The sequence below is a fragment of the Larimichthys crocea genome, chromosome XIV (assembly GCF_000972845.2).
Source record: "Larimichthys crocea isolate SSNF chromosome XIV, L_crocea_2.0, whole genome shotgun sequence".
Lineage (NCBI taxonomy): Eukaryota > Metazoa > Chordata > Actinopteri > Sciaenidae > Larimichthys > Larimichthys crocea.
In genome coordinates, this window is record NC_040024.1 from 3,217,776 (window position 1) to 3,245,548 (window position 27,773).

At 39.8% G+C, this 27,773-nt stretch overlaps 1 protein-coding gene across 1 annotated transcript in view; it reads right to left on the reverse strand.

The window, feature by feature from the left end:
• LOC104923988 (glucosidase 2 subunit beta) overlaps positions 1-27,773 on the reverse strand; it is a 117,489-nt gene that overhangs the window by 15,588 nt on the left and 74,128 nt on the right. The window contains exons 11-13 of the mRNA XM_027288032.1: positions 23,510-23,579; positions 21,706-21,795; positions 3,001-3,072 (exon numbers count right to left, since the gene is read on the reverse strand). Coding sequence (XP_027143833.1) covers positions 3,001-3,072; positions 21,706-21,795; positions 23,510-23,579 — 232 coding nt within the window. The remainder of the gene's footprint in view (positions 1-3,000; positions 3,073-21,705; positions 21,796-23,509; positions 23,580-27,773) is intronic.

Genomic DNA, 27,773 nt, shown 5'->3' on the forward strand with positions numbered 1-27,773 from the left:
AAGCTCATATGAGCACAAGATGCTACCAAACAGCACACACCCTGTATGCGACAACTCATCAGTGATCTACATATGTGTGCGTTTGTTGGTCTTTTAGTAAAAACCCGTGTTTGCTGTCCTGTTAGTTTACCCACCATGTCTGCCCCGGGTGGGGTTGGGTAGAGGGGACATTATGAAGATGGACGACGCTGTCACAGTGCGATGGTGTTTGTCGCAATGCAAGCATTTTCCTCTACTCTATTATCATTATCGTGGCTGATGTTATTGTTACAATAGCCATTCCAGGAAGCGGTTGAGCTGCTCAGACCGAAAGGCAGAAACCGCTAAATGGAAAACGGAGACATTGGAATTCAGGAGGTGAATATGACTTGTATAATATCTACATTTACAGATAATTGGGAGCATACAGTATGACTACTGTGCCTTATGAAATCTTTATGGCTGTGTGTGTGGCCACAATATAAGGGCAAGCAGCTACAAAAGAAAGTGTTCCCAAGCTGATTTATGGTTCCTTAAGAACATTTGTAAAGTTAATGGTCTAACGCCAACTATGCTGCAAAACCAAGCATGAAGGAAGGTTAGGACTCTGGGAACAATTTTAACTTTTATGAGGCCTGACACACTTCACAAACTGAGTGCCGGCCATGAGCGCTAATCAAAAATTCAGCAGCAACACCCTCTATTTAATGCTGCAGAAAACGTAACATAACTAATCCAAATTAGTCGAAATGGTATTAGCAATGTCATCGCCACAGCAGTCACAGTTCCAGCTTCACACTTCCGTTGACAGGCCACACATGTTAATGCTGTTTCTCCTCCTCTCTATCCCCCTCCTTGCCTCCTTCTCACATGGTTGTCCTTTAGGATGCCGAAGCAGGTGTGATAAATGCCGCCGTTTAAATCAAAGCACTCCCCTCTCCCCCCTCACCTCCTCTGGGGAGAAGGAGGATGCCTCCATGCAGATTGATATCAGGAGGCCCAGCCATATCCTGCAAGGGCTGACTGATGGTCTGTCTGGATAAAAAATGAACTTTATTCCCAGTGTGCGAGCTATGATTCATGTATCTCCCATCCCCCTCTTCCCCCAAAACCATTTCACATGTACCTTCACTACACACACTCTAGAAACAGTGTAGTACATCATATAGTGCTGCACGACCTGTCTACACCAAAATAAAAAAATAAAAACACACCAACAGTGTGTTCAACTATTATTACTTTAACATTAATAAAAAAAAATCGAACATCTTTCTAGACTAGATGAGGCATCCATGTATCCAGCAACATCAGCCCAAACATTTCAAACATAAATATATATTCAAAATGATTCCCTTGAGTTCTGTTTGGCAGAGATTTCATCCAAACAGAGTGACCAACTCATGAGTTGGACACGTGTTTGACCACTGGTTTCGTTTTGGTCCTTCTGCCCTTCCATACCATCATGAGTGACAGGCAGGCAGAAGCGCTGGGGTCACATTACTCACAGTTAGCATTCTGTTCTTCCTCTTTCCTGCGCTAAAAAACATGGTGAAGGCATTGCACTTTCCGCTCCAAAAGTGAGTGGGTAGTGTGGGAGGTGGCGGTGCAAAAAAGAACACAGCCCTGCTTCAGATTCCAATTAATTTGCCAGCAAAACTACATGTGCAGAAAAAGGGATAATTGCTAATAAATTATCTTTAACGTCTCACTTCAACTGCCAAAAGAAGACAAGTCAAGCCTAATGGCATCGCATCTCAAAAGGAGACAAAATGTTTTGACACTTTGTCGTGAAATTTCCCGTGGTCATTTATGCCTTCATATTGTCTGGTCGCAAAACAAGTTGTTAGCCTATGTGCCCGCTACAACCAAAACAGCACCGCAATTGAGTCGTCCTCATTGAGGAGGAGTCGCAGCGGATCATAAAAGCTTTTTTGCGGAGAGGTGTCAATGTCGATGGAATAGCGTTTCCATAATTGCACCCTATAACAGTGTCGGATCACTGATGGTTAAGGCTAATGAGAGAGTGGAAAAGGACAGCGAGACGACATCCCGTAATTATCACCTCAAATCTAAAATTCAAGGAGGAGAAAAAGTAGAAAAAAAAGGAAAACATCAGTTTGACATCTGTTTTTTTCTTTATCCGTTTGACAGAGATGTTACAATTTTGAGAAGGTGGGAAAAGGTGGCATGATGTCATTGTAGAAGCAAAACTCTGCAACTAAATGACCGCCCTTTGCTTAACTCTGTAGGAAGTTAGTGTTAGTCATTTCGCTGATCCTTTAGAGTCACTTCCAATCAGTTTCCTGACACTCCTGGGGAATAAAGCGAACATGTCTTGTGACATCTAAATGTTCATTTCTGTGGGGACTGAGTGGCATCTTTCGTTGCACGCAGGAATTTTGATACGCACCAATGTCCAGCAGACGACACAGCCAATCCCGAGGGGATGGTAAAAGGCCGGAGCGTAATCCTTTAGATGAAATTGAAACCCTTCGAGGCAGAGGAAATACAACCCCAGCAGTATATGAAACTCACCCGCTGTTTGTCATTGATCAAAAGGTATTAAAACTATAACAGAGATCTGTTAGCAACCAATTAAAGGTCGTATGAAGCCTAACAAAGGTTATTTTTTTAAATCAATAGCGCAAATATTGGACTTATGAGCGACGTAACAATGATTAAAGAGCTTTCATAATAGTGTAGTGGTGGAATATGTTTCAGGTCCATTCGTGAAATGAGAAATGCTGTCATGTGAGTTTATCTAATTGGTATAAATAAAAGACATTTCACTTCTCTGGGTGTATTTCATGATGAAAGCCCAAGGACAACAAAATGAATGCGGCTTCTTATTAGAAGTGCAGCACTCAATGTACTCACAATGCTCTCCCTCAAATTGCAAATATTTAATTGTTTCTATGTAGTGCATCTAGAATATCTCTCCTTTCTCTGACATACAGTGCCCATTCCTTTTTGGGGAGCTTTAACTACGGAGACAAAAGAGGAGGTAATTGAGGTACTTACCCTAATGAGACTTCTGTTCCTGTAATGCTCTTTTGAGTGACTTGATTGAACGGGCACAGGGTATAAGTATACCTGAGGAAAAGAAAGCACAATGTCCATGATGAGAAAATGTGTTTTTAATCCATGGTGGTTTAACTTTTTCCTCTCAACAGTTTTGCTTTCACGCTGTGTTTTGTTTCTTGCACTTGCTGGAAAAACTAGAGCTTGACCAATAAAGAAAAATAAATGCCAAGGATCTACAAGATAGTTTAAGGACAGTGTAGCCAATACATAAAACTAGAGAACACAAAAGTTTGTTTTTTAATTGTAAAATGTCACATTTAGTACTATAATAATTCATTAAGAAACACATGTATGGATTCCTTTCAAAACCCAGACACTTCTCTAGATAATATATTCATATCACGTCCTTGTTTTGGTTTAATGGCATGCAGCTATTTTTAAAATGAATTCTCATTGACCTCAACAGGGTCATTTATACAGAGAGTCAAAGTTAGCATCTAGCTGGTGAACATAAAGGAGCATAAAAGCGGTAACTATTTACTTTGGAATTGGTGGAGAACAAAAACAGAGCTAAAAGGAGAGTGAATACTGGACTTATATTTGCAAAGTGGCCAGAAACAACATATCCAAATGAATGCCAATGTTCCTTCATGTCTAGACGTACATAGGCAACTGTTTTCTAAAGCATTAGTCAAAACAACTTTATACAGTGATAGTATATAATATAATGAGCGAAATGTCTGTTAAGCAAAGTAAAAAACAAAACAAGCAATCAAGCTAGATGAAAAACAAAACTTACATTGCAGACAAGAAAATTATAGTGAAGACAGTAAAAGAGAGCAGTGAACAGTGAGACTGTCTATCCTAAGTGGTTACCTACTGGGACAGAAGATTGACAAGGGGCTAGCCTGCCACCCACAGCTCTTCTACTAAAGGCAAAGAGGAGTCTAAAGGAGTCAGCAATTAACAGAGACCATCACAAATGTACTTGGGGTGGGGTGAATGTTGGAGACTAGAGGCACAGAGGCACACCAGGCTCCAGTAACAAACTGATCAAAGACGTCGATTGTGAAACCGACAGGTGAAAGGCAGTCGGGTTTCTTTCCTTGACATTTGAACCATTACACTGACTGTTATAAAACAGCAGAGGACGCCCAGACAGCCACGACGAGAGAGAGAAAGAGAGTGAGCGAGTGCAGGGTGGAGGGGGAAAGAAATGGCTCCGGCGTAAGTAGACGTGGGTTAGGAAGTGCGGAGGGGGGGATCAAACGCTGTATGAGAGAAAAGCAAGATGAAAGAAAAGAAAATGATGAACATCAGAGAAAGGGGTTTAGTGGGAGAGAGGTAAGTGATTGGCTGCTGACTTCTTTTGCTCATGCGCTTATTTGTGGATTGCTTGTGGAGACTTTCATTTAGGCATTTATCCTTTCATGTCTACTGTATGTTTTTGACTGGGATGTCTCTTCCCCCATAAAGGCAAGGAAAAAAATGACAGAAGCAATCTTTTTTGACTGCAGAGTAAACAGCGTAGCTTACAGTAGAATTAAATGTGTCTCACCATGACTAAGCCTATAGAGAATCAAAGGTCCCTCCAAGCAATCTGACACTGCAACAAGTTTCCTGGGGTTTTTCTTAGTCATCTGTTCTATGTTAGTTTATTCTCAAACTATACTGTTTGCCATCACAGTCTGCCACTTTGGCCCAAAGTGAAATCTTCTATTATCAAAAGAATTTCCAGCAAATTTTGGACAGACATTCATGCTCCCCTGAGGATGATTCCTATTTATTTTGATGAAACCCCTAATACTTTTCTGTTTCTGTTTCTACCATGTATCCTATCTAAACATCTATTTGATTTATCTGCACAAAATTCTGTTCATGGTCCCAGAAGATGAATCCTTATGGCTTTGGTGATCCTCCAAGATCCCTTCAGCCTCAGCATGAGGCTGACATTTGTGGATTTGATTGCCATGAAATGTGTTGGTCCCCTCAGGATGAATCATAATAGCCACCCTCATCAGGTCAGATTTGTTCACTGCTTTGGTTTTATGACCAACTACTGGTGAAACAAACAATTCTCTCAACCTACTGACGCATTGCTTTGCGGTAATTACTCCTTAGCTAAAAGCAACACTGAGCTGGAGTACAGCCTCAAAGCATGGCTGTAGACTACTAAAGCCAAGAATTTTAAGGAATGAAATAAAATATTAAGGAATATATAACATTCAGAATTATGTAGAGTGTTGTAATGTCATAATTCTACGAAATATGACATTTTCACATTCCGCAAACATCAATATGCAATAACCAAAACCATCTAAAATCAGTGTCTCCATGTGTACATGTTGTATTTTTTACTGTTTAAGTAACTAAAACTTGGCCAGCTTCATAGTTAACTTTGACCTGGTCTAAATAACCACATGAAACATTTATTTCAGCCAAGGTTCATTAGCACAATGGTCTTTTGACAGAGCTCCAGGAATCAAAAAGCTTCAGCATATTCACAATGCTGCTGCTAGAGTTCCTTTCGGACACAAAATTAAATATCCTGCTAGTTTATAAATCAGTACAGTGTGGAGTGGAACCAAATACATTACAGACATGGTTTAAGGAGTACACTGATAGACCTCCTGGGTTAAGTCGGTGTGGGCTGGTAGCGCTAGTCGTGGCCAGTACTAGGTGAGGCGTCCTATTTTAAATCATGATTTATCTACACCACAGTCATTTATATATACATGTTCATTATGTTTAATTTAATTTTCATAAAGCACCTTGAATTGCCACTGTATGTGAAAAATGTCTCATGAAGTCGCATTGCCTTGGATGAGGGAGAACAAGGTTTAGTTTCTATCACTGACCACTGACAGTTTAAAACTGATATAAAACTGTTTGTATACTTGCAATCGAGTCCAAACAATGTGTTGTCAGGTTCTAGCTGTTTAGTCATAATCATTAGTATATCATTAGTTAGTCTATATTTCTATTTATTTTCTATATATCCGCAGAACTGTTGTTGATCACTACAGTGTGGCCTTTGCAGACAAAAAATTAATTGAAAAGAAACATTGGTCTTTTCTTGTGAAATAATTTTATTACTAATATTAAATTATTACGTATTAATTAGAATTGCCTCTTTTTTGTATAATCAAAATGAGCATGACAGTCATTGTCTATGTCTCTCTTTGAAACCTCAAGTACACTTTCTATTAAGCAAGGGAACCCAGATATTACAAATATTCAAAAACTCGTATTTTTAAAATGGATTTTTAGTCAGTATGATTCATGCTAGAATTAATAAGATAAACATTGTTATAATGTTAGAATAGAAGCATTTTATGTAAAAGAAAAGTGCAAATACTGTTATATATAACAAGTCATAACAAATGGGGGGGATTTATCATAATATAATAATAATGAAGTGAAAATGTATTGCATAATGAGATGTTGCATGGTTTCCTCACAGTTGGCCTTGACCTCTTCAAGGACATTCGACGCCTTCAGTCAAAATTACATGACAAGTCAGCAGGACACCCACGCCTGAAAGACCAATGGAGACCTTACATAACCGTAGCAGAAACAGAATTCAGTTCTTGGGTCCAAAATTTTAGGTATGTACAACAATTTCACAACCAAATGCCAAATAAAACAATGTGGAGTGTGCCAAATAGCCTCACACACTAATAAAATAAATAAATCAGAATTCCCTCACGACACTGGCTTTATTGTTCCTTATACAAGCCACAAGATTCATTAAGTTTGTAAAGCAGGTGTTCCAGCGACAACAAACATCCTCATCAGAGCCTAGAAACAGATGGCACCTGATAGACAGAAGTATAGTGAGGAGAGGAAGTGAGGAAGGGGGGAAGAAAAAGGGGTAACGGAGTGAAAAAGCAATAAAAATGAGTCCCATAAGGGAGTGTCCCTCTACGTCTGTACCTCTCTTCCCCCTCTCTATCACCCTCTCTCTTACCCTCAAGGCAAAGCCATCCATTCCTGCCCACTTTTGCTGACACACCAGCACTGCACAAAAAAAAAAAAACCTAGGCTATTTGTGTGCGGGGGCACTGTGATCTGACCTTGGATGCTCGCCTCCATGTGGCAGCTTGTGAGAAAACAAAAGCAGGCAAGGCAACACAGAAAATGTGTCGTGGGTAAGGAGGAGAGATTAGAAATGCCGAGCCCAACATGCGGACGGAGGTGCGGGTTGATTAGCTGTCTGTCTCCAAGACAGACACTTCGCATTCTGCCGTCTATGTTACATAAATGGAACACAGCAGAAAGGTCAAACGGGCACATTTACACAAACTCTGCCCAGCTATCCTTCGGAAATGAGCACGGTGTGACACAAAGGCAGAAATGTCCGCCGAGATGGACGGGCGCTGACAAAAAAAAACTGACTTGACAGCGATGGAAATGTAAGACAAAGACAGAGGAAAGGGGGAAAACAGAAGGATAAAAAGAAATAAAAGTGCGCAAAAGGGAGTGGGAGGGAATCAGAGTGTGCCGGTGGTGACGGCGAGCATATGAATCACCGACTGAACAGGCCGCGAATCTGACAGTTGACGTTGTGCAGCGAGAGGGAAACTGGGCGGGAGATGCGAAAGGATAAGAAAGAAAGGAGCGAGGAGATAAAACTCGGTCGGTCACTGATTCAACCTTTGACAATAATTAGGAGGCTATGATGAGCAACAGATCAAAAATGACATGTACCCCCCCCCCCCAACACACACACACACACATTAAATCTGTCACAGTCTGACAATGCAGCTCCGACACTACCCATAACAAGTTGGTACCACTGTGTCAATCTTTGGCAGGTGTTCTTGGGCCTGAAGGTACACAGTTAGAGAATAAATATCTCACATGCAACCACTTAGCCCCTCAGGCAGTATTTCATGCTTCACTGGATCAGACTACAGGCTTAGTTCACTGAGAACTCTGCAGATATCTGGAGTTAAACCAGTTCTAAACCGAACACTTTCCAGCTCTAAGCTAATGAAGTTAGACAAATGTGAGGGAAACCGAGCTTTGTGCGCTTCCTGTGCACTCGTTTTTTCTGCCCCAAACTTTTTTCTAGCGATAATATCCAACAATTAATTTGCTGAGTATAATGTTATTATTACAGATAGCAATTATACCCCCCCCCCCAAAAAAAAAATATGACTCAAGTTCTTATAAAATGTAATTATTCTTTAACAGTCCATTGTTAATTACAGATCTGACACAGGCACCCAACTGGTAGTCACTAGGGATCTATAGGAAGAGAAGAAAAGAGAGCATATTTATTCCTCAGTCCACTGAGATCCAGTTAATAGAGGGAGAAGAAGAGAGACGGCAATTAAGCCCCTCTCCCACTAGACTGCTATGTGACGGCGTGGGTGGGGTTCATTGAGGGTGACACTGCAAACTGCAGCAACGTCAACACCAGCTAATTGGTTTGCAGGTAACACTGTGTACACTTGGCTGGCGTAGCCATAGGTCGGAGGTGACTCAGCAGTGTGACGTGGTTAATTGTTTAGCAGCAAACTTTAAACAAACACTGTTCATCTCGATAGCATGGAGCGATCTCGGACCACACACTTACAGTAGAAGTAGTGTGCACACTGCATAAGAGGTTTTACTCTTAGTGGCTTTATTATTTTACTCAGTCGACTCATCTTGTTTTTTAATTTCAGAAATTAAAACCTACATGTTCACTTGGATGCATGTATGTGTAGTGAGGTTGTGTTTCAGTGCTGCTGATAAAAGAGCATTTGTGCTGTATTGTTAGAAAGATGGAGCTAAAACATACCATAGAAACAAAAACAAATAAGCTTCTCTTCCTGTTGAACTATGAGTTATTGTGAGAGATAAAAAATTAATTGCTTTAGCACCAATTGTACAAGGTGTTACGCTTTCACACAGTCACATTTATACAAATATACAATAAAATGCACTATGAAAATAAAACAATTTGAATGAAAATAAATTAAATGAAGAAATTGATATTTTAGGCAGACATTTTCTCGTGATCTATCCTATCTAGCTGCTTGCCTCAAGCAAGGCCAACACAAAGTGCCAAAAACTGCAGTTCCATAAACGGCCACTCGAGGCTGGCTACAGAACAAGTCGATCTCCATTAGCTCCTCAAACACAGCAGAAAAACCCACCCGGTCTGGAGCCTTTATCGCTTTCTAACAGCCTCAAGATGATGACAAGATTCCAGGAAGTCACTGCACCCAGCCAAGAAATAGTCCCACGCATATACTCTGGGTAAAACCACAACCTGTTGTTTTTACACTTGAGATATTTTAAGAATTAAACAAATGAGACATTACATGTTAAATGGTGAGCTTATGAGGTGCAGATAGGCAGATTTTGTTTCCTCCAGCTGGCAGTTTCCAGTACGTGCTATGCTGCCTGTAGGATCCATATTTGACAAACAGAAAGTAGCATTGATCTTTTCATCAAACTTTCCAGCAAGGAAACAAATAAGAACATTTCCCAAAGTGTTGAACTATTCCTTTAAGAGGTTTGGCAAACATTTATTCAGTGTGAACATACAGTAACCCAACAGTAACTCGAGGATTTTCTGACTATTAAGTTCACTTACTCGAGCAGTTGTAAAACTCATTCACATATTAAATCATTAGACAGACTCACACATTTTGTTTGGTGAAGATGCCTTTGGTGAAGATCCCCCCCAACCTGAATCAATAGTGAATCATCTGACCTTCTTGCTGCAGGGTTGTCTAGTGCCTGTCTGTCCTTTAATCAGCAAATCCAAGTTTAAGCCTTTGTGCCAACAAGTCTACACCTTGCTGAGGTGTCTCTGGTGCAGCTTACAGCTTTAACTACACCCTTGTTACTGGTTATGACTACCAACAGTACAATGACAAATGTGACTGTACATACATGACTGTAATGTGCTCTCTGGCCTAACCACACTAACACCTAACAGAAAATAAACACCCCTTACTGTAAAAACCTGCATTGCACACACTGTAAATGGGCACCTGGAAAAAAGGGCATTCCCTGGACTAAACTCTGATAAGTGCTGATGAGGTGAGTTTAACTTGCAGAAACGCAGAGCCAGTGATGCTACGACACACATTTTTATTGTGCTGTTTCTTTTCTGATTCTGCTGCCGTTTCACTGGTTTAAACGTTAGCTTGCAATGATTTTCTTTTATTTTACGGTGAATCAATATGACATCGGAAAAAATTAGGGCAGCATTTATTTGTGTGCTTACCGTCGGAAATATGGATGACTCAGTATTAATGCATTTTAAATGCCTTCGATCAAACTTTGTTAAACGCGTAATGTTGCAGTACTCAGCTCTTATCCGCCACGCACACACAAGAAATACTCCTCCGGAAGAAAGTTTCATTTAAAGAAGCAGAAATAACATAATCCCTTATATGAATACACAATAAAAAAGGCATGCAGTGTCCTTGCAGATCTAGAAGTTTTAACATACAGAAGAGCGCTGTGCATGCATGACATTAATAAGCATCTCTTCTTCTCTGCATATATCACAGCTAGAAAATGTAAGTAACGTTTGAATGTTCATTACACCAATATACTAACGGTATTGTTCTATCTGCACTTTTATAATAAAGGGAGGTCTATTCTTGTTTGAGAGAACAATTGCCTTGTGGTAGAACATATTTTTTTTCCAGGAGTGCATCTAATATAAGAGCACCTTCTGTAGAACATGAAGATGGGAGTTAGGCACTTTGATTTATGTCTTGGTGGTGAAAAAGTTTCTGCAGTGTTTGGATCTCTTTCCTACAGTAAAAGCAGAAAAGTGCAGCCATGATGAGAGTTTTACTTTTAGCAATCGAATGGCCAGCTCATTCGGCCTTGAGCGCAATTATGGAATTAAATTCCAATTGTGTAACTAAGGCTATTTCCATTTCCAGGACTCGTATAATTTCAAAAAGAGCATCATGATCATTGTAAGATTGGGTCGTTTCAATTCCTTTGACTTGGTAATCAAGTTGAGAATTTGCTAGCAGTCCAAAGACCCATTCGGTTCATCCATCAAGAGCCAGTTTAAAAGGAGACGTACTCAAAGTAGACCATTTTTTTAGTTTACTTTCATTTTCCACATGGCGAACCACAAATGCAAGTCTGAATAAAAATGCTGTACAGTGTTTTTACTGTGCATCTGAATGAAGTTCACTTTCTAGACAGCTTATCATATTTTGGCCCTGAAAGTCTTTATGCAGAGCTGAGAGTCAATGCATAAGATATCATTTCATTTTCTATCTTTTTTTATTTATTTATTTATTTTTATCTTATTACACTTCATTTCTGTGAAACAACATGAAGAGGGAAGGTGAATGCACAGCAGAGACCTCTTTCTCACATAAATTACCCGGGAAGAGAGAGAGAAAAAAGTATATATACAGAGCCGAAAGAACCTCTCTCAAAAAGATGCCTCGATTTATATGCGAAAAATGGGAAACAAAACAAGTCAAACTTGAAGCCAATTTAGTTTTTAGAGCCATCACTAAGGGCAATGAGGCAAATAGCCTCTGGCAGATCATTTAAAGCTGCATTCTCCCAGCCATCTCTCAAGATGTTACATTATTATTGCTGCTATTTTCTGCTCGAAATTGGTGGAGGTTGAGACGTGGACGATGAAAGGCAGTAAGGGACAACAGCTGGTCTTTATGGCTGTTTCAAATGTCTGAAATGCTTTGAATTGAATGACGGATTAAAGTACTAAAAGCCCATGTACATGTATATCTACATTTGTAGTGTCTTTTCTATTTGATTGCAATTATAATTAAAATAGTTTGTTTTATCATGTTAATACTTTTAAGCCATCTTCAAACTTAAAGGGATTTGGGGTTTCTAAATTGGGGTTGTATGAGTTATTAGAGTTATTATACTTATGCACAGTCAGTGTTCCCAAACTCCCAGTTTGGAAATGCAGACAGAAGTCCCAGCATAGAAGTAGAGCAAAGCACTGCTGTGGACAGGGTCAGCAGAAATATGTATTTTAGCTACATAAAAAAGACCCATCTAAAAAAATCCATATATCTGTTTAAAGTGTACACCATAGTGAGCATATTCTCACTTCTTTACCTTGATGTCAGACAGCCCTTTCCCTTGGCACTATACTGTCTCAACTGTGAAACTTGCCTTTCCAACTGTGCTGTATGACATATTGAGTTGTAGATTTAACCTCATGCAACCCCTAAACCCTAAAACCCTGAAGTATCACTTCAATGTTGAGCTGTATCTGCTGTTTTGTACTTTCCTTTTCAGTTTTAAATGCTGCAGTTTTCCAGTGATTCCTACATGAAACAGATGTCATAAGTTTCTAATAGCCTTTGCGGGCAATCTGCGTGAAAGAAAAGAATTAGCTGGCTTTATTCGTTAACAAGCCTAAAAAGATTTTTTCCCCACAAATGATTATCAACGATATATACACTCTATATATGTGTGTATAACAGAATATAAAGGATCCAACTTAGGTGTGGAGCAAGTTGGCTCAAAATAATATTTTACACTTTCCCTTCTCAAAGGTGTAAAAAAACGTCTCTTAACACTAAAATGTGTTAGGCAACCTACTTCAACATAACTTAAGGTGATAATTAGAGTTCCCACATTAAAAGTGAAGAAGGGGAACTGAGCCAATAATCAGAGGCTTTGATACTTGGAGAGTGACTGTGAAACAGCTGTTCTCACGGCACTCCGGCTTACTTTGAAAAAAAAAGTTTTGCTTTTTTGTACGGGCTGTGTTAAAAAAAATGTAAAAAAAGAGTGCAAAACTCTGAATGGAGCTTTCACCCCTCACGTGATTTTTTTTTTTAACATCACAGAAAAGATGTGAAAACAGGTGGAGATTTTAGAGGTAGAATACATCATAAGGGGGATGTTCCTATCTCACCTTTTTTCTTGAGGGGAATGGCATTTTAGACATTATGCAATTTTAACTTTGTGGCAACAGTGTGGTCATAAAGTCCATAAAGAAATGGTTTCCCAGAGGTTAGCGATTAAGAACTTGACTGCACAAAGCTCTGGCCTTATCGCTCAACACCACTGTTCGACCTCACTAATACTCTTGGAGCTGAATGGGAGCAAAAGCCTGTAGCCAGGTTCCATAATCTTGTGGAAACCTTTCCCACAAGGGTGGAGGCTCTCAAAGCAGTAGTAGCAGCTCTACTGTCTTAGAGTGAAGATGTTCAACCAGAGTCAGATGTTTAGATATCCACATGGCTTGGACAACAGATTTTTGGCCACTAACTTTAGGTGGAGATTCGTTGGTTAATTCTTGAACTTGGAAATAGCAGTTTGACAAAATAATCATATCTCAAGCTCTTCTTACTAGCTCTTCCAAGGTCTTCAACCACAAATACCAATCTTCCTCAGAAGACAGTTGTCATGGAGATAACCAATTCGATATACTGAAGTTACAAGATAACATCTCCATGACAAGTGAATACAAGTACAACTCTATCCACTAATAAAGGCCATGAAATAAGTCAATACACTTACTATTTTGGTCATACGACATGTTCTTTGAGATTTGGCAGACTATTCAATGTGGATTGGTCACAGTGGGCTAATACTGTGTTCTGTAATAAGATGAAAGTCAGTATCAAAGCTAATAAAACAAAATACAGCATTTTGGATCAGAGCAGCACATGTGGATAGACATGTATATATATATATATACATGTATATATGTATATACATATACATGTATATGTGTATGTATATATATATATATATGTGTGTGTGTGTGTGTGTATACACACATATATATATACATATATATACACACACATACAGTATATATCACTTCTGGTCTCCACACCATTCTGACTACTATTTTTTATTCCTATATAATATGACTCAACTTTCCATACTTCATCTCATCTTCTAACTTCTGAATGACTGTAATTTCCAAATGAAACATTTCCCTCCTACAGTTTTATCTTTTGACCCTGTGTTGAACATTTGAACAACATAGTGTAGATGTCTTTGTCTGGATGAGAAGTTAAACGTTAAATATTCTCAACTATGTATGTTTTGGTGTAATAAATTGATGGGGGTGATCCGTTTCAATAGTTTGCTCCAATTTACACCAAACCGTCGCCACTCCTCAGAATACATATTAAATGGGTCAAACGCACGAGAAGTCTCGGTCCCATTTTCATGCAGAAAATGCTCGGGGGAACAGGTTAGTAGATCAGAACCATCACACCTATGCTAATGTACTCACAAACTCTTCAGTAAATACAGACCTAAATGTCTCACAGGGTGGCTCTTTTTTTACGGCTGATATAAAAGTGTCTACAAATATGATTATTTGTACTGTATGTATTATTATAGACAATGTATTAATTGTCAAAAGCAAGATCACACCAGTCCGCTTTATTTAGACTGAGGATCCAGCATGTGGTGAACACCACTTTCCAGAAAATGAACATAGGACTCAAACAATTCTACTTTCATTGACGTTCTTAGAGTTACTAAATTAGATCTTATTAGATTTGATCAAATTAGATCAACTCTGTTGATCTCACCGGGAAGTTGAGGTTCACAGCAGGAACCGTAAATGAGACACAGCAATAAAACACTGATTAACACAAGGATTGTAATTTTTATACACAGAGACACTTTGTTGTCTCTCTTTTGGCTTTATTGTTTTTTACTTTATGCTTAATTCTCTCTCTCTGTTAAACTTATGGATGACTTCATTTACCTCAACCAAAATCACTATTTAAACATTTAAATCTTTGCACCAGTAATGTATTAAATTCATATGATTGACGTGAGTACATCTGGCAGCAGTGCTTTTACAGTGAACTCTTTTGTTTTGTTTTGTTTTTTGAGACTATAACTTTAAGTTTTCCAAAAAAATCACCAGCACTGTTTGACCTCGTATACAAAGCTGGCTACTGCCTGCATGAATATTTACATATTTAGATCAGCTTTCACTTAACAATCCCATTCAGGATCAGAGTTGATTGAAAATAGTTCATCAGAAAAAAATCAAATACAAAGAGAGAGCTGAAGTACTCATGATACAATTCTGTAAATAATGAACTTATACAGACTAACATATTTTTCTTCATGGTATCATACAATATTATCATGAAATATATAATGTTATATGATATTAGTATAACTAGGTTACAGGTCTCTAAACTAAAGGAGATATTTCAATACATTTGAGATACATTGGTCGTAAAACTTAAGAGACACACAAACAATCTTAAATATGAAAACCTTGCTGACCACAATACACATAACACAGGCACGCTCCAACTCCAGTATTAGTTTGTGATTTCCTTGCTGCAGAGGAAATTAAACATAATTACAACTCAATGTTTTGGTCGCTGGGTTAGGTGTTTTGGACGGTTATGTGCTCTCTAAATAAAGTCTAATGCCTGTGCAACAGCAAGCAATTGAAATTCTTAACTTGTGCTGGTGCTAACAATAATGAAAACAATAAAGATGATTAACTTGGCTGTGAATGATTTCACTCTGAATTTGAAAAAGAAAGTCCTGCTGTGCAGTGACAAGCTGGGAGAAACATAAAAAAAATTGTCTGAAGAGTTGACCCAGACTGTTCCAACACAACCAGCCCACAGACACTCTGCTCACTGCCCACTTCTCTGTCCATTAGGTTGGAAGCATAACAAAGACTGATGGGATGTAATGATTTTATGACCCCACCAGACACACATGGACTTACTGCCAGCCCACAGGTCTACTGTGCCGACAGAAAACTCATGCTACTTCAGATGGCCACCCCTGCTGTAGAATGGACGTGCTTTCAGTTGCTTACAGGAAAGGACCAGCCAAAGGCTTTGTTGAACCACATGAGGGTGAGGGAGGCAGTGATTCAACAGGGATTGTGACTGCGCTCTAGAAAAACTCATACTATGTTTGTACTGTATGTGTTATGTAGAGAATGCATGCAATATGGGCTAGATATGCAAATATACAAATTGGTGCAGAATAGAAACAATAGGCAATGAGGTAGGGTAGAGGTACATTACTGACACTACTACTTAATTGTCCTTCCAAAGGCCCTTTCTGTGGTCATTTAAATTCATCACAAACGAAAGCTTCAAGAACAGAATTAATGCTAAAAAAATGGCTTAACTGAAACTCTTTAAAGGTCCAGTGTGTAGGCTTTAGTGGCACCTAGTGGTGAAGTTGCAGATTGCAACTAAATGAATTTTCTCCCAGGCCTGACCCTCTTTTTCCAAGCATGTAGAAAAATCTCTGGCTGCGAAATTCACATAAAAATCAAAAGGACATATCTAGATCAGAGTTTGGTTTGTCTGTTCTTGGGTTACTGTAGAAAAATGGCGGTTCAACATGGCGGACTCCACGGAGGAGGACCTGCTCTCACTGCAGATCCAAAGGGCTCATTTTGAGACAACAAAATCACAGAGATTCTTATTTTCAGGTGATTGCACACTAATGAAAACATGCTAATGAATACTGTATCCTATACCTGCTAACAGATACTCCACACTGGACCTTTAAAGTCTCTACATGTATCCTCAAGGCCAATAAATCCCATTAAAAGACCAAAACCAACAACTGATGGTACAGTCAAATTATGATACAGCTTCTTGTTGCATTGCACCAAATCCAAGGCTAAAACTAGCCCCCAGTAAATGCACTTTTTACCTGTTTATAACAGTGCCTGGCTCTTTCAGGAAAACATTTCTATTAATACATATTATTTTAATTAAACTATGCAAAATGAATGTTTGTTTAAAAATATTTATGTCATTAGTGGGCTGAGAGTCACAAACAAGGTAGAGAAGTTGCAAGTTATCAAGGGACGAACTTACACATTGTTGGTTTTGGTCTATTCATGGGATTTGCTGACAATAAGAAAAGACACTCAGCAGCTTTATCTTTTAACAATGTCACAGTCTCCTTGACGCTATAGAATTCATATCTTAAGGCAGGTGGATGCAACGTCTCTGCCCCCTCTGCAATTGACAAATGACCAAACGTGACCTTTTGAAGTTAATTAATTGCATGAGCAGCTCATTATGAGTAATGCTAAATTTCACGCTTTAATTTAACAACAGTGTCTGTGCCACATCTATCATAATTTGAGAGCTACTGTGTGTGACAAAGTGCTCATGCTCCAAGGCATGGATCTGCATAAACAGCTACTGCAGCACAACCACTTATTTTAACAACATAACATTCCAATTATGGTTAACCAGGCCCTGTGCCTTTCCGTCCCCTCGATAAACCCAGGCAAACACGGTTTTCATTTCATTTGTGTTAGCTTGTTTGCTTTCTGGCATTACATCAAGTTCTAACAGCAAAAGGCCTTCACGATGAAGCATTGAAAGCTAATTTAGTTTAATTATTTGTTCTCACTTCTAGGAAAACTGACATGGCAGATACTCTTAAGAATATTAGGTAGGGAGTTTACTGAAATGTTTCCATTTCTGACAAGTGCTCACCAGGGAGAAAATAACTTCCCGTCTAAAGATACCAATAGTGCTGTCAACCCCTATTTGTAAGTAGATGGTGTTCATGGCACAGCCCTTATGAAGTCCTACACATACATGGCTCTTCATTTCCATGCTGCTTGCAGTCAGCAGACACATCTGGGACTCCATACCACCATCCTTGCATTGGTTTTATCCAATTTGAAACTGCTCCCTCTGGGCTATCCTGATGGAGTCTCTTTCTTCCCTAGAATAACCCAGTGCACCGCTAAGGCCATGTGATGTTCTACAGACAGTTGGAAGTGTCACTTGCGCTGCGTTATCCTTCTCTCTTCTCTGTCAAAGCTGAACCACAGTGGCGGGCATGACTCACTGAAGTGCTGTACTTTCTAATGACACGAGAGTGGAGGCTGAGTCAATCTGACCTGACAGTCTTGCATAAATCACGGCCCTTCGATTTAAGTTGCTTTGAGGAGTGTCAACAAATCCACAGGAGGAATATTAGACTCTGCTGTAGGTAGGGGCTCCGCCTCTGAGAACTCATTATGGGGTGTCTTCCTTCACGCTGTGCCAGGCTGTGTTGACTGAATTGCCAAGCTTATTTCTGATTCACTGGCAGAAGCTCGTGATAAGGGCCCACCGGCATCCTAAAGATCATTTCAGGGGAAATACATGGATTTTTAATGGATGAATTTTTGCAGGTGAGTTTCAATAGCTCAGAAAGTGATGTAATGTAATCGGATGGAGAGAAGGTGCACGGAAGAATGGGAATAAATATTATTAAATGATAATGCAGCGAGAACAAGCTCCCTCTCTAAGCTTTTATTCATGTTGTTTATGGTCTTTAGAGAAACTGATGAGAAAGCAATGTGGATTGTGCTACTACACAGCATTTAGCTTCTAATCTTGCCGTTAATCATTCCACTTGAAAGTGTTCAACAACAAAAGGCTGTTTTTCTTGCCCCTTTGAAATCAAAGCAATTATATATTTTTTTTCCCCTGGACAAACAAGAGAAGGCTTCGAGCCCCAGTTTGTTAAAGTGATTCACACCATCATGAGGGAAGGCAGGAGCAAGGCTGAAGAAATAACTCAACAAAGACGTGCAGAGAAAAGGATCCTCCTTCGCAAAGACAAAAGGAGAAATCTCAGCTGACACCCTCAGATAGAAATGAAACACACTTTCAGCGTTAACAAGTTTGGCCTGCAGTATACAAAAGTAAACAGGACCCATCCAGTTTCTGCGAAATCACCTAAAAAGCAATCAGCTCTTTCTATTTCCTTGCTCCATTAGGGCTCTCTAACACAATGAGCTGCTCCAAACGTGTCACTGTCGTCAAATGATCTTAAACTGGTAGCATCTAAAACCTATTTTCCACCCCACACCGTCACCAGCTGAAATCCATTCATTGAAATAACCTATTAGTTATATTCCAGATAGGCAGTGTTTCAGCTCAGCAACCTTTTATGGCTCCAGGCACTTTTCTCCAATATTGGCTTCCACTGAAAAAAAAAAAAAAAGCGGGAGCAATTTAATCAAACGTGAGAGATCTAAACACCAGGGAGGGCGGATGTAAGATGGTTTCAACCGATGATCAAGAAGCTGGAAAGAGAAGTGTGTGATTCTGTTCCATTATTGGAGAGAAACTGTAGCTCTGCTAGTTCTCAACTCGAGGGCATGGGAGGGAGTGCTATAGAAAGCCGTTGGTTTATGTGTCTGTCAATGTCATGTCTTCTCAGGATCACGGTTTAAGGCGAACAGCAAGGATAAAGGGGGGGCAGGGAGGGGGACTGGTACATTGCTGAGAGGGTGCTGGTAGGTCAAAGGACCTTCAACTGAGTTGATGCTGGTGGATATTGTGCTCTTCAGTGAGTTGAAGGATGAAAAGTAACATGGAGTGTATGATACCAAAAGGGCAGGTAAAGAAAGGTAACTGTGGAGTGTAAGGGTTTCTCTGCAGAAGATAGAGGGTGAGAAATAACCTGACAACTTAATACAGCTTGTATGAATTCGATTAAACTTCTGGATTGTAATTTGATTATTTACTTTTGTAAACAACTAAATGTTTAGTTCAATTCTAGTTTTTTTATGTTATCGGCTGGCTTATTTCCAAGTTAGAAGCTCTCAAATGAGGCTATGGCTGCGCTTTATGACTGTCATTCTGAAACTTTTTCATGACGAAACAGAAGGAAAACTCGGGGGCAGAACAAGATAGGGTGGTAGAGAAGCAGAGCTGGGATTAGGAAGGTGTCTCAAGCTGACCATAGGTGAATACTACAGAGCAGAGCCTTGGGGCTTAGTGACATGTGCCCATCAAAGTACTGTGAGTCCAGTAAAAGTGCTTGTTTTTCATTGTACTATAGAGATTTAGACCAGCAGATACCATATACAAAAACATCATAAGTTCATTTTAAATGGACAAACACAAAATAAAACTCACCAAAACTCTTTTTCTACTGCTCTAACAATCACCAGCTATGGTTTGGTTAAAATAACTCACAGAGGTAGGTGAGACAAACAGCCATTACAGTCACTCTTGCAGACAGAAGGAATCACATGCACAGCTTAATTCAGAACTCTCGCAGAGACTGTCGACGTAGATTTATGCATTTATTGATCGATATGTTCTGTATTTGGAAAATACATCTTTTATTTTGGTGTTGCTTTTCCAAATAAATTCTATGACTTAAATGAAGTCTAGAATCTCTTGATCTGGACTGACTAAAGTCTCTTGACTACTGACTACTGCACTCAATCATTAATAATAAATACCAGAAATGTAATAAGTATTTCAGCAAAAAGCAACACATGTTTTCATGAATTCAGACATGCAGGTTGAAACCTCTCAGCCATCGAAAAAATTGACTAGAATTCAGGAAATGAACAATTTTCAGAATCTCACCACCACGTAAAAGAATAAAGCAGCAGGAATGTTCTTGTATTGCATGGTAGAGCTAGTAGTACAAAATAAGAAATGAATGTAATGATGAAAAATATAAGGGCAGACTTATTCTAATATTTCCCGGTTAGCTTAGCTTACATTGATACAAGATACAAGTTTGATATACACTTTATTGTTCTTATTTTCAAACCATATGTTTTTTCATTTTATTTAAACATTAGTCTTAAAGAATCAGGAATAACTAATGTGTTCAACATGGGGTGTAAACATCCGTAGATCCAAAAAATAGCAGGAAAGAGCAGCTACTGTTACCAATAGCCAAAATTCTCGTTTGGTCAGCTGAGTAACACTCAGATACCACCTTAGGTGGTAAGCTACTTAGCCGGACGTGCTTAAACATAATGTTTAACCTATTACTTATGAAACACCAAAAAAATATATGATTGGCCATTCATGCATTACTGTTGTTCTAGCCCAGTCTGGCATACATTTATCTATTGACCTATGTTTCTACAACCTGTGAATATTGATCCTACGTCATGACATTAAACAGTTTCACAACCAGTGTGCAATATTGTTATCTCATACCGTCTACAGTAAAAAAAGACAGATTTTCCTGGCTCACGCACAAGATCTGCAACTTCCCTTTTTCACATTTTGCCTCCTAAATGGCAAACTAAGCAAACAAATCACACTGGTGTATAAGGGCATGGGAAAACCACTGATTCCAAGGATGTCTGAAAAATGTATTTGCAGTGCAGATCTCAGTGCAGATCTCGGATAATTTTCTTTCAAAACTGCAACCACCCACAGGCTTCTAAAGCTCCAGCTGGCAAGCAATCCTGAGGAGAACAGATTCTACCCCAGCAGGGGCCATAGGGATGCAGCGGGAGAGAGTAAAAGAAGCTCATTCTGTTGATTAAATTTAGTTGATTTAGCTGCTTGGCTTTCTCCAGGGTGACTTGGAGCTCACAAATTATCAACTTTAAATGGTGGATCTTTACTGAGACGCTTCACATTTGTTACAGATGGAATTTGTTTTAGTACAGTAGCTCAAATAAAAAGGTGGATTCCAGCCTCTGGTTAATATATTGATTTTATGAAGGTACTTTGAAACTTTTAACTTTTCTTTCCGGTGGTTTTCATGGCTACCTGCAGTGCACAAGTAATGATTTCCATTATTTAACTATTAAAAGATGAACAATTCAGGACAAGATTGTCAAAACCATTAAGAGATGTATTTTTTTGTGTGTCTTTTTTTTATGCAACCACACATTTTATGACTAGTTTCCACATTGATTCCAGACAAAATAAAGGATATAAATCCAAAAAAAGAATTTAAAATGATGTCAATACTCACTCATATACTTTCAGCTTGTAACACTGGCTGTTCAAAAACAGAAACTCCCAATCTGTTCCATAGTCTATGGCTAGGTTCTTCCGGAGATCACTGAGGAAACCAAAATAAGTAGTTTAGGACACAAGCACAGTTTAAGCTGTTGTTTTTTAATCATGAAATTGAGTTATTACTGATATATGTAATGAGATGACAATTAAAATCTACGTTTGAAGACAGAAATTACACTTGTGTTCCAGGAAATAACCTCATTATAAAGAAACTGTTTGACAATATGCCCAAACTTAAGTCAATACTTCTTTTCAATCGGTAGAAACAAGTGTTGTGAATGTAGGCCCCACTGCTTTAATAACTTCTAGATGAGTCCTAGCTGTGCTGACGATGTAGCTTTGTTTTCCTTTCTGCTTTAAGTGACTGACTTCTTGGATAGTGTGATGATGAGTTGGCCCTTTAAGGTCCATTTCTATGCACCGTCTCCAATTATCTGAGCTGGTGAGGTCTGCTTTCCTTCACTAATCGCAAATAAGGAACTGAGCCCTATCTCTATAATGCCGCACAGACCCTGATTTCCATATTCATAACCCAGAATTGCTAATGGGGTTAACAAATGTTTAGGCAGGGTGATTGTTTCGCTTGAGGTTGATAAGGTAGGGTGGAATATGGGGAGGGTGGTTCAGGGTCAGAGAAGCAATGCGGGTTGGTTAACTCAGTGTGCATGTGATTCTCTGTAGGGCAGGGGTCAAAAAAATCATGCACAATTTGTGGAAATTGCCCTTTACAGCATGTTAAAGGAATAAAAGGTGTGGACTAATGAGCAGGAGAGTTTTAATTTCATTCTAGTTCTAAGAGACAAACTCTCTACCACATCTATATCTACAAACTGACGTGGGGGGATGCTCTAACACACATACATGAGTCATTTCACCAGGAGCAATTGGAGCTAGGTGGACAATAGAGAAATACAACTGAAGCCATGCCAGCTCCATTTTTCCTCTGTTGCCCTAATGCAGGCATTTGTTTAGGGGGGAAAAAATCTTGACCTTTTGGTAACTGCTAACTCTGTGGTTGGGCTCTCCTACTGTAATGAACAGTTTGCAGGCCTAAGGGCCACAGCAGCTACTTATCAGCTATTGCTGGCTGGCTCAGAGCTCTGTGAAAACATCTGAGCGGGGAGCAAAAGCATGAGATTCTCATCCAAACGTGCTCAGCTGTTGTGGCATGTGACCCTATACTGTAATGTTAGGAAGGAAAACAGAGGTTGAAGCTACAGAATAAATCAAATGTCTTAATATTTCAAAGATCAGCAGCGCATTTTGAGGCTGACTTACTCAGGGGATGAAAAAAAAATAAGTACATGACTAATTTGTTGTGAAAGGTCATTACTATCCATTAAGACAAAATAATTACACTAATTTGTGCCGTGGATACTTTAAATTTAAAAAGAAAGGCACAAAAACGTTTGGATAATTCATACCCACTGCTCTGCTTAAAGAAAATTGGAATAGGCCTACACACCAGAGCACAGTAGGCAACCAATAGCGTTTGTTTTTCTTCATTAAAATTAGCCTTAGGTATCACACAGTGCAAATTCATTACTGTGCAGCTTTCCTCTTTAGCACAGAAGGATGCAAGTCTATTTTAAGTCCTGGTTACATACCATGCCACCCTGTTTACACTCATGTAGCAGTGTGAGAAGCGAAAAGCATCGTCCACACAAAAAAAATGAAAAATGTTGAAGATTTAGTCACGAATACGTGTACAATGGAAGATAACCTCTGCTTCTATTTCTTTGTTATTCGTCCCTTACCTTATTTCCATGTTGACTGTCTCATAGGCTTCTTCTACCTTCTTCAGATTGTTAGCCTCCCACTCTGCAGCTAGACAAAACAAAAAAGGTCAGACAAATTAACAATGCGGAGCTGTTGCATCTCAACAGCTGCGTGTTGCCAAACAGTGGGCTCTTAATATAGGCTGTTATATCTAGGACCAGGAGAGGAGCAAGGCTGAATATAAACAGAAAAAATGTTATTTTCAGGTGTGGTAAACTGCTGAAAGGCCTGCGAGATTATTAGTCTCTTCACATTGACAACAGCAGCAGGGGTGACCACAGCGTTGTCTCTTTGTCACACTGGCATGTATGACACAATGTCAGACTGGAGTGGAAAGAGAGCTTTTCAGTTCCTTCAAGGTAAAAGGGAAGAGGAGAGCATGAGCCTAGACCTCCCATACCTCCTTCTAGTGTGCATTGTGCCATGCAAGCTGCAGTTCCTCAAATGGCCACTTAAGGCTGGCTACAAACAAATTAAAATGAAAACGTTAAAGGGTCCAAATTCACAGAAGAAATAAACGCCTTTAAACCTGGTTTTGGTCTTGATAGCTAATTTCCCTGTTCATGAACAACTTAACTGAGGCACCGGGCACATCTCTGTCACGTTGCGGCTGCAACTCTGTTTTGGTCTGTCCTCCACGTGACTTTAAACCCCACCGGGAGCATTTCAGAAGCCGAGCATTTAGCCCGCCAGACTCTGTGTACATGCTCAGATTTGGTCATTTTCCTTGGTTTATGTGCTTTATGTTATGTATTTGTTACGCTTTTGGCTGTTTTCTTGACCGTCAGATTGCACGGGGTGTTTTATTTTCCAGCAGCCTTGTCGCACACTTGGGCGTTAGTTCTCCATACTTAAGGGTGTGGCTATTTTGATTGACAGTGACTGTTGTTACAAGTGGCTTGTTTGAGCAACAAGGTGTCATTCAGCTCCACCCACGCTCCACGTCTTTGCCCATTTTTGGATTAACTGGAAGGCGGCAGAGGGCGGACCGTACACCGTAACCTGCAGGTAATGCCACAGATACTATGTTCATGTTTCATATTATGCATGATCCCGATGCAAATCCTAAACAATTTGATGCATCTATTAATCCTAGCAGCTACTAACTTTGTCTTTCTGTCATATAGATTATCTGTGTAGTCATTTTATCCTCATCGGCTCCTGAAAATAGGGCTGAGATGAAGACAGTAAAACGCTCTGTAAATCTGGGACAAACTACACGCTCAAGTGATAATTCTCTGTTTGGCATGAGCTATGAGCAAATCCTTCATATTACGTTGTCGTCATTTAATAAGTTGTGAATATAAACACTGTATAGTGCAGCTTGAAGTGCTTTATCAGACCTATTTGTGGGTTTTGGGCACTCGGCCTGGCAAAATTGAGGATTGAGGAAATTCTGATGGGCCCTTTTTCGCCATTTTCTCATTTTAGAGACTAAAAGATCACTGGATAAGTCATAAAAACAGATAATAGACAATTTCATCTATAATGAAAATGATTTCTAGTTGGAGCCCTAGCTGGCACTATAAGCTTTCCAAGGAGTGCACTTCTAAAATCCATACTACACCCCAGACACTTTAATGTGAATTGATGTGACACGGGCATTCATTGCCGGTGAGTTTCAGTCCTAGTCGGATCTTTATCGGGTCAAAATGCCACATCTATAGGAAAAGACTGAGAGACAATAATATATACAATTTATCGAGCATATCAAACATATCTTAAAAATACAAGAAATCTCCAAATAGATGTAAATTACATGAACAAAACTTAAGGATAATGCATGTGACTCAGAGTCAGTGTGCATGCTTGTTGATATCTGATTGGTCATATGGATGTTTTATCTAAATAAGCTGACACAACGGGGTTAAACATAAACCATACGGGCTGAAAAAATGGCAGGAAAAAGAAGTGAAGAAAGGCTGAAAAGAGTCGAGTTTAATTGTCCAGTGCTGATTTATTGTGGACAGTGTTGTGGACAGGTTCATCTCTGTTGTCGAGGAAATTCTCACTGGGCGCCGTGGCAACAGAAAGGAATGTGTATGCGGTAAAGGACTGTGTGGGAAGCTGTCACAGCCCTGGCCTGAATACCAATTAGCATGTTCCTTGCATGTGGTCTCAGCTGGTTGCCCATAAAGATACCCCCCCACACACACAATTCCCCTGGCACCTATTTCTTGCCAAACCCAGTACAGATGTGGTGTGTCCAAGAGGCAAGCTGTGATTTCCCATGCTGTAATGGCTATTTTTATAACACCAAGAAGGGGAGATCTGTCCCTAACTCACCCCCGATCCTCTCAAACTCCTTCAGAAAATCAGTCATACACACAAGAATCTTCTCCCCAGCCCTCTCTTGCATACACTCAGATTCCCTCTCTTGTCCTATTTCTTTCTCTCTCTCTTTCTCTTTCACATACATACACACACACCAATCATCAGGCTCAGCAATGACAAAAGGAGACGCAGAAATCCCAAGTGGGTGACATTTGACCCACGTGAAGAAGCCCAGTCGTATATGGAGAGAGTGGTGACGGTAAGGCGGGGAGCTGAAGTGGGAGAAGAAAGACTGAGAGAGGCAGCCAGGCGTACAGAAGTACCCAGAGCAGGGAACACAGGGTGAGTAAAGCCTCTTGAATGGTCTCTGCACCAGTCAGGCCGACATAACCTAAGGCCGATGTACAGGATACCAAAAAAAGACCCCATGCTTATGACCTAATAACTGCAAGGATTAGATTATCTGTCATACGGTCAGTGGATGTCATGGCATAAATTAAGTGCTTGAGCATGTTTTTTTTATGTACTTAGTGTGCAAATTAAACCTGATTAACGTAATGGCTCACTTCACCAATCAGACCCTGGCAATTATTTATTGTTGTGCACAGCAAAAAATGCCTTTTATCATACTGAAAAAAAAGATAAATGCAAGACAAATGATTGCAAGCTGAAGCTAAATTGACCAGCGGATGGAATTTTCCACTTCAGGAAGTATACTGTACTTCGCTTTTAGCACTAGACGCTATCAAGAGGGTTTCGAAATCACAGAGGCCGTGTACAAAAATAGCAAAAAGAGGAGGAATACGCTGTATAGTATATGCCATTTCTTTTTCCCCGTCAGAAGTCTCCTGTGCATACATACCTTGAGTCGGAGACCGGAGAAGCTCTGTTTACATGCGAACGGATCAATAGGCAAGGCAATTTCTCTGCAGGTCTAAGAAAAGAAGCCGTACAATGTTCACCGTGGCGGTGCTTAGGAAAACAAGGGCAATGCAGTGAGACCACCCTTTGGATCTCAAACTCATACAAGCAGCAGAAACCTTTGGCTAGATTACGTTGACTACAAGGCACATGTAGGAGTTTGCTCTGTTGTCTGTGAATAAAGACGGCGCGCTCAAGAGTCTACATCGGTTTCTATTCACTTTCCTTTATAACCTCTGTTATCCACCGCCATCTATCATTCCGTTTTGTTCTTCTCATTTTTGACTTCAGCATTCTCCTCTCCTTCAATATTTTCAGCATGAACTCCTCAGAGTTTTCCTGTCACCCTCAACTCCCTCGCTCTCTCCGGCTCCATTTTCTCTCCGTTTCCTTCGGTTTCTCTTCTCAAATGATGAACTTGTTCTGACTGCAGAGTAGAGGGAGAGGGGGGGGGCTAAAATATAGGTTGTGGATTCCTGTAATGAAATGTTTATGGCAGGTTGGAACAATGAACAAGAGGCCTTTCAGATACTGTCAACAGGGCTGGTAATAGCATTAATAGGCACCTGCTAGCATCAAACACGACCGCCCAGAGGTGCAAATTACTCCTTTTTTCATAAAAGAAGCTATGTTATCAAAAAATGATTTTAACAGGGGGCGGCGTTTAGCTCAGTTGGTAGAGCAGCCGCCCCCATGTGCGAAGGCTCAGTCCAGGGAAGCCCAGGGTTCGAATCCGACCTGTGACTCTTTCCCTATCTATCAGAGATAAAGCTTAAAAATGCCAAAGAAATATAAAAAAATGAATTCAACAAAAGGTAATAAGAGAGGTGTTACACGAGAAAACAATTCATGTTTGTCTTATTTTAATCTCAAATACAATGTGCTCAAATGCAAAAGGATAAAATGGAACAAACATGTAATTGAATTACAAAGTTACTTTTCTCTTCTTCACCCACCCAAATCTCCCAAATGACTCTCAAACTGTAGCACGGGCCGGGTGGGGGTTGAGGAGAGGTCAATCTCGCCCCCTGCATAATCGTGGTGTTG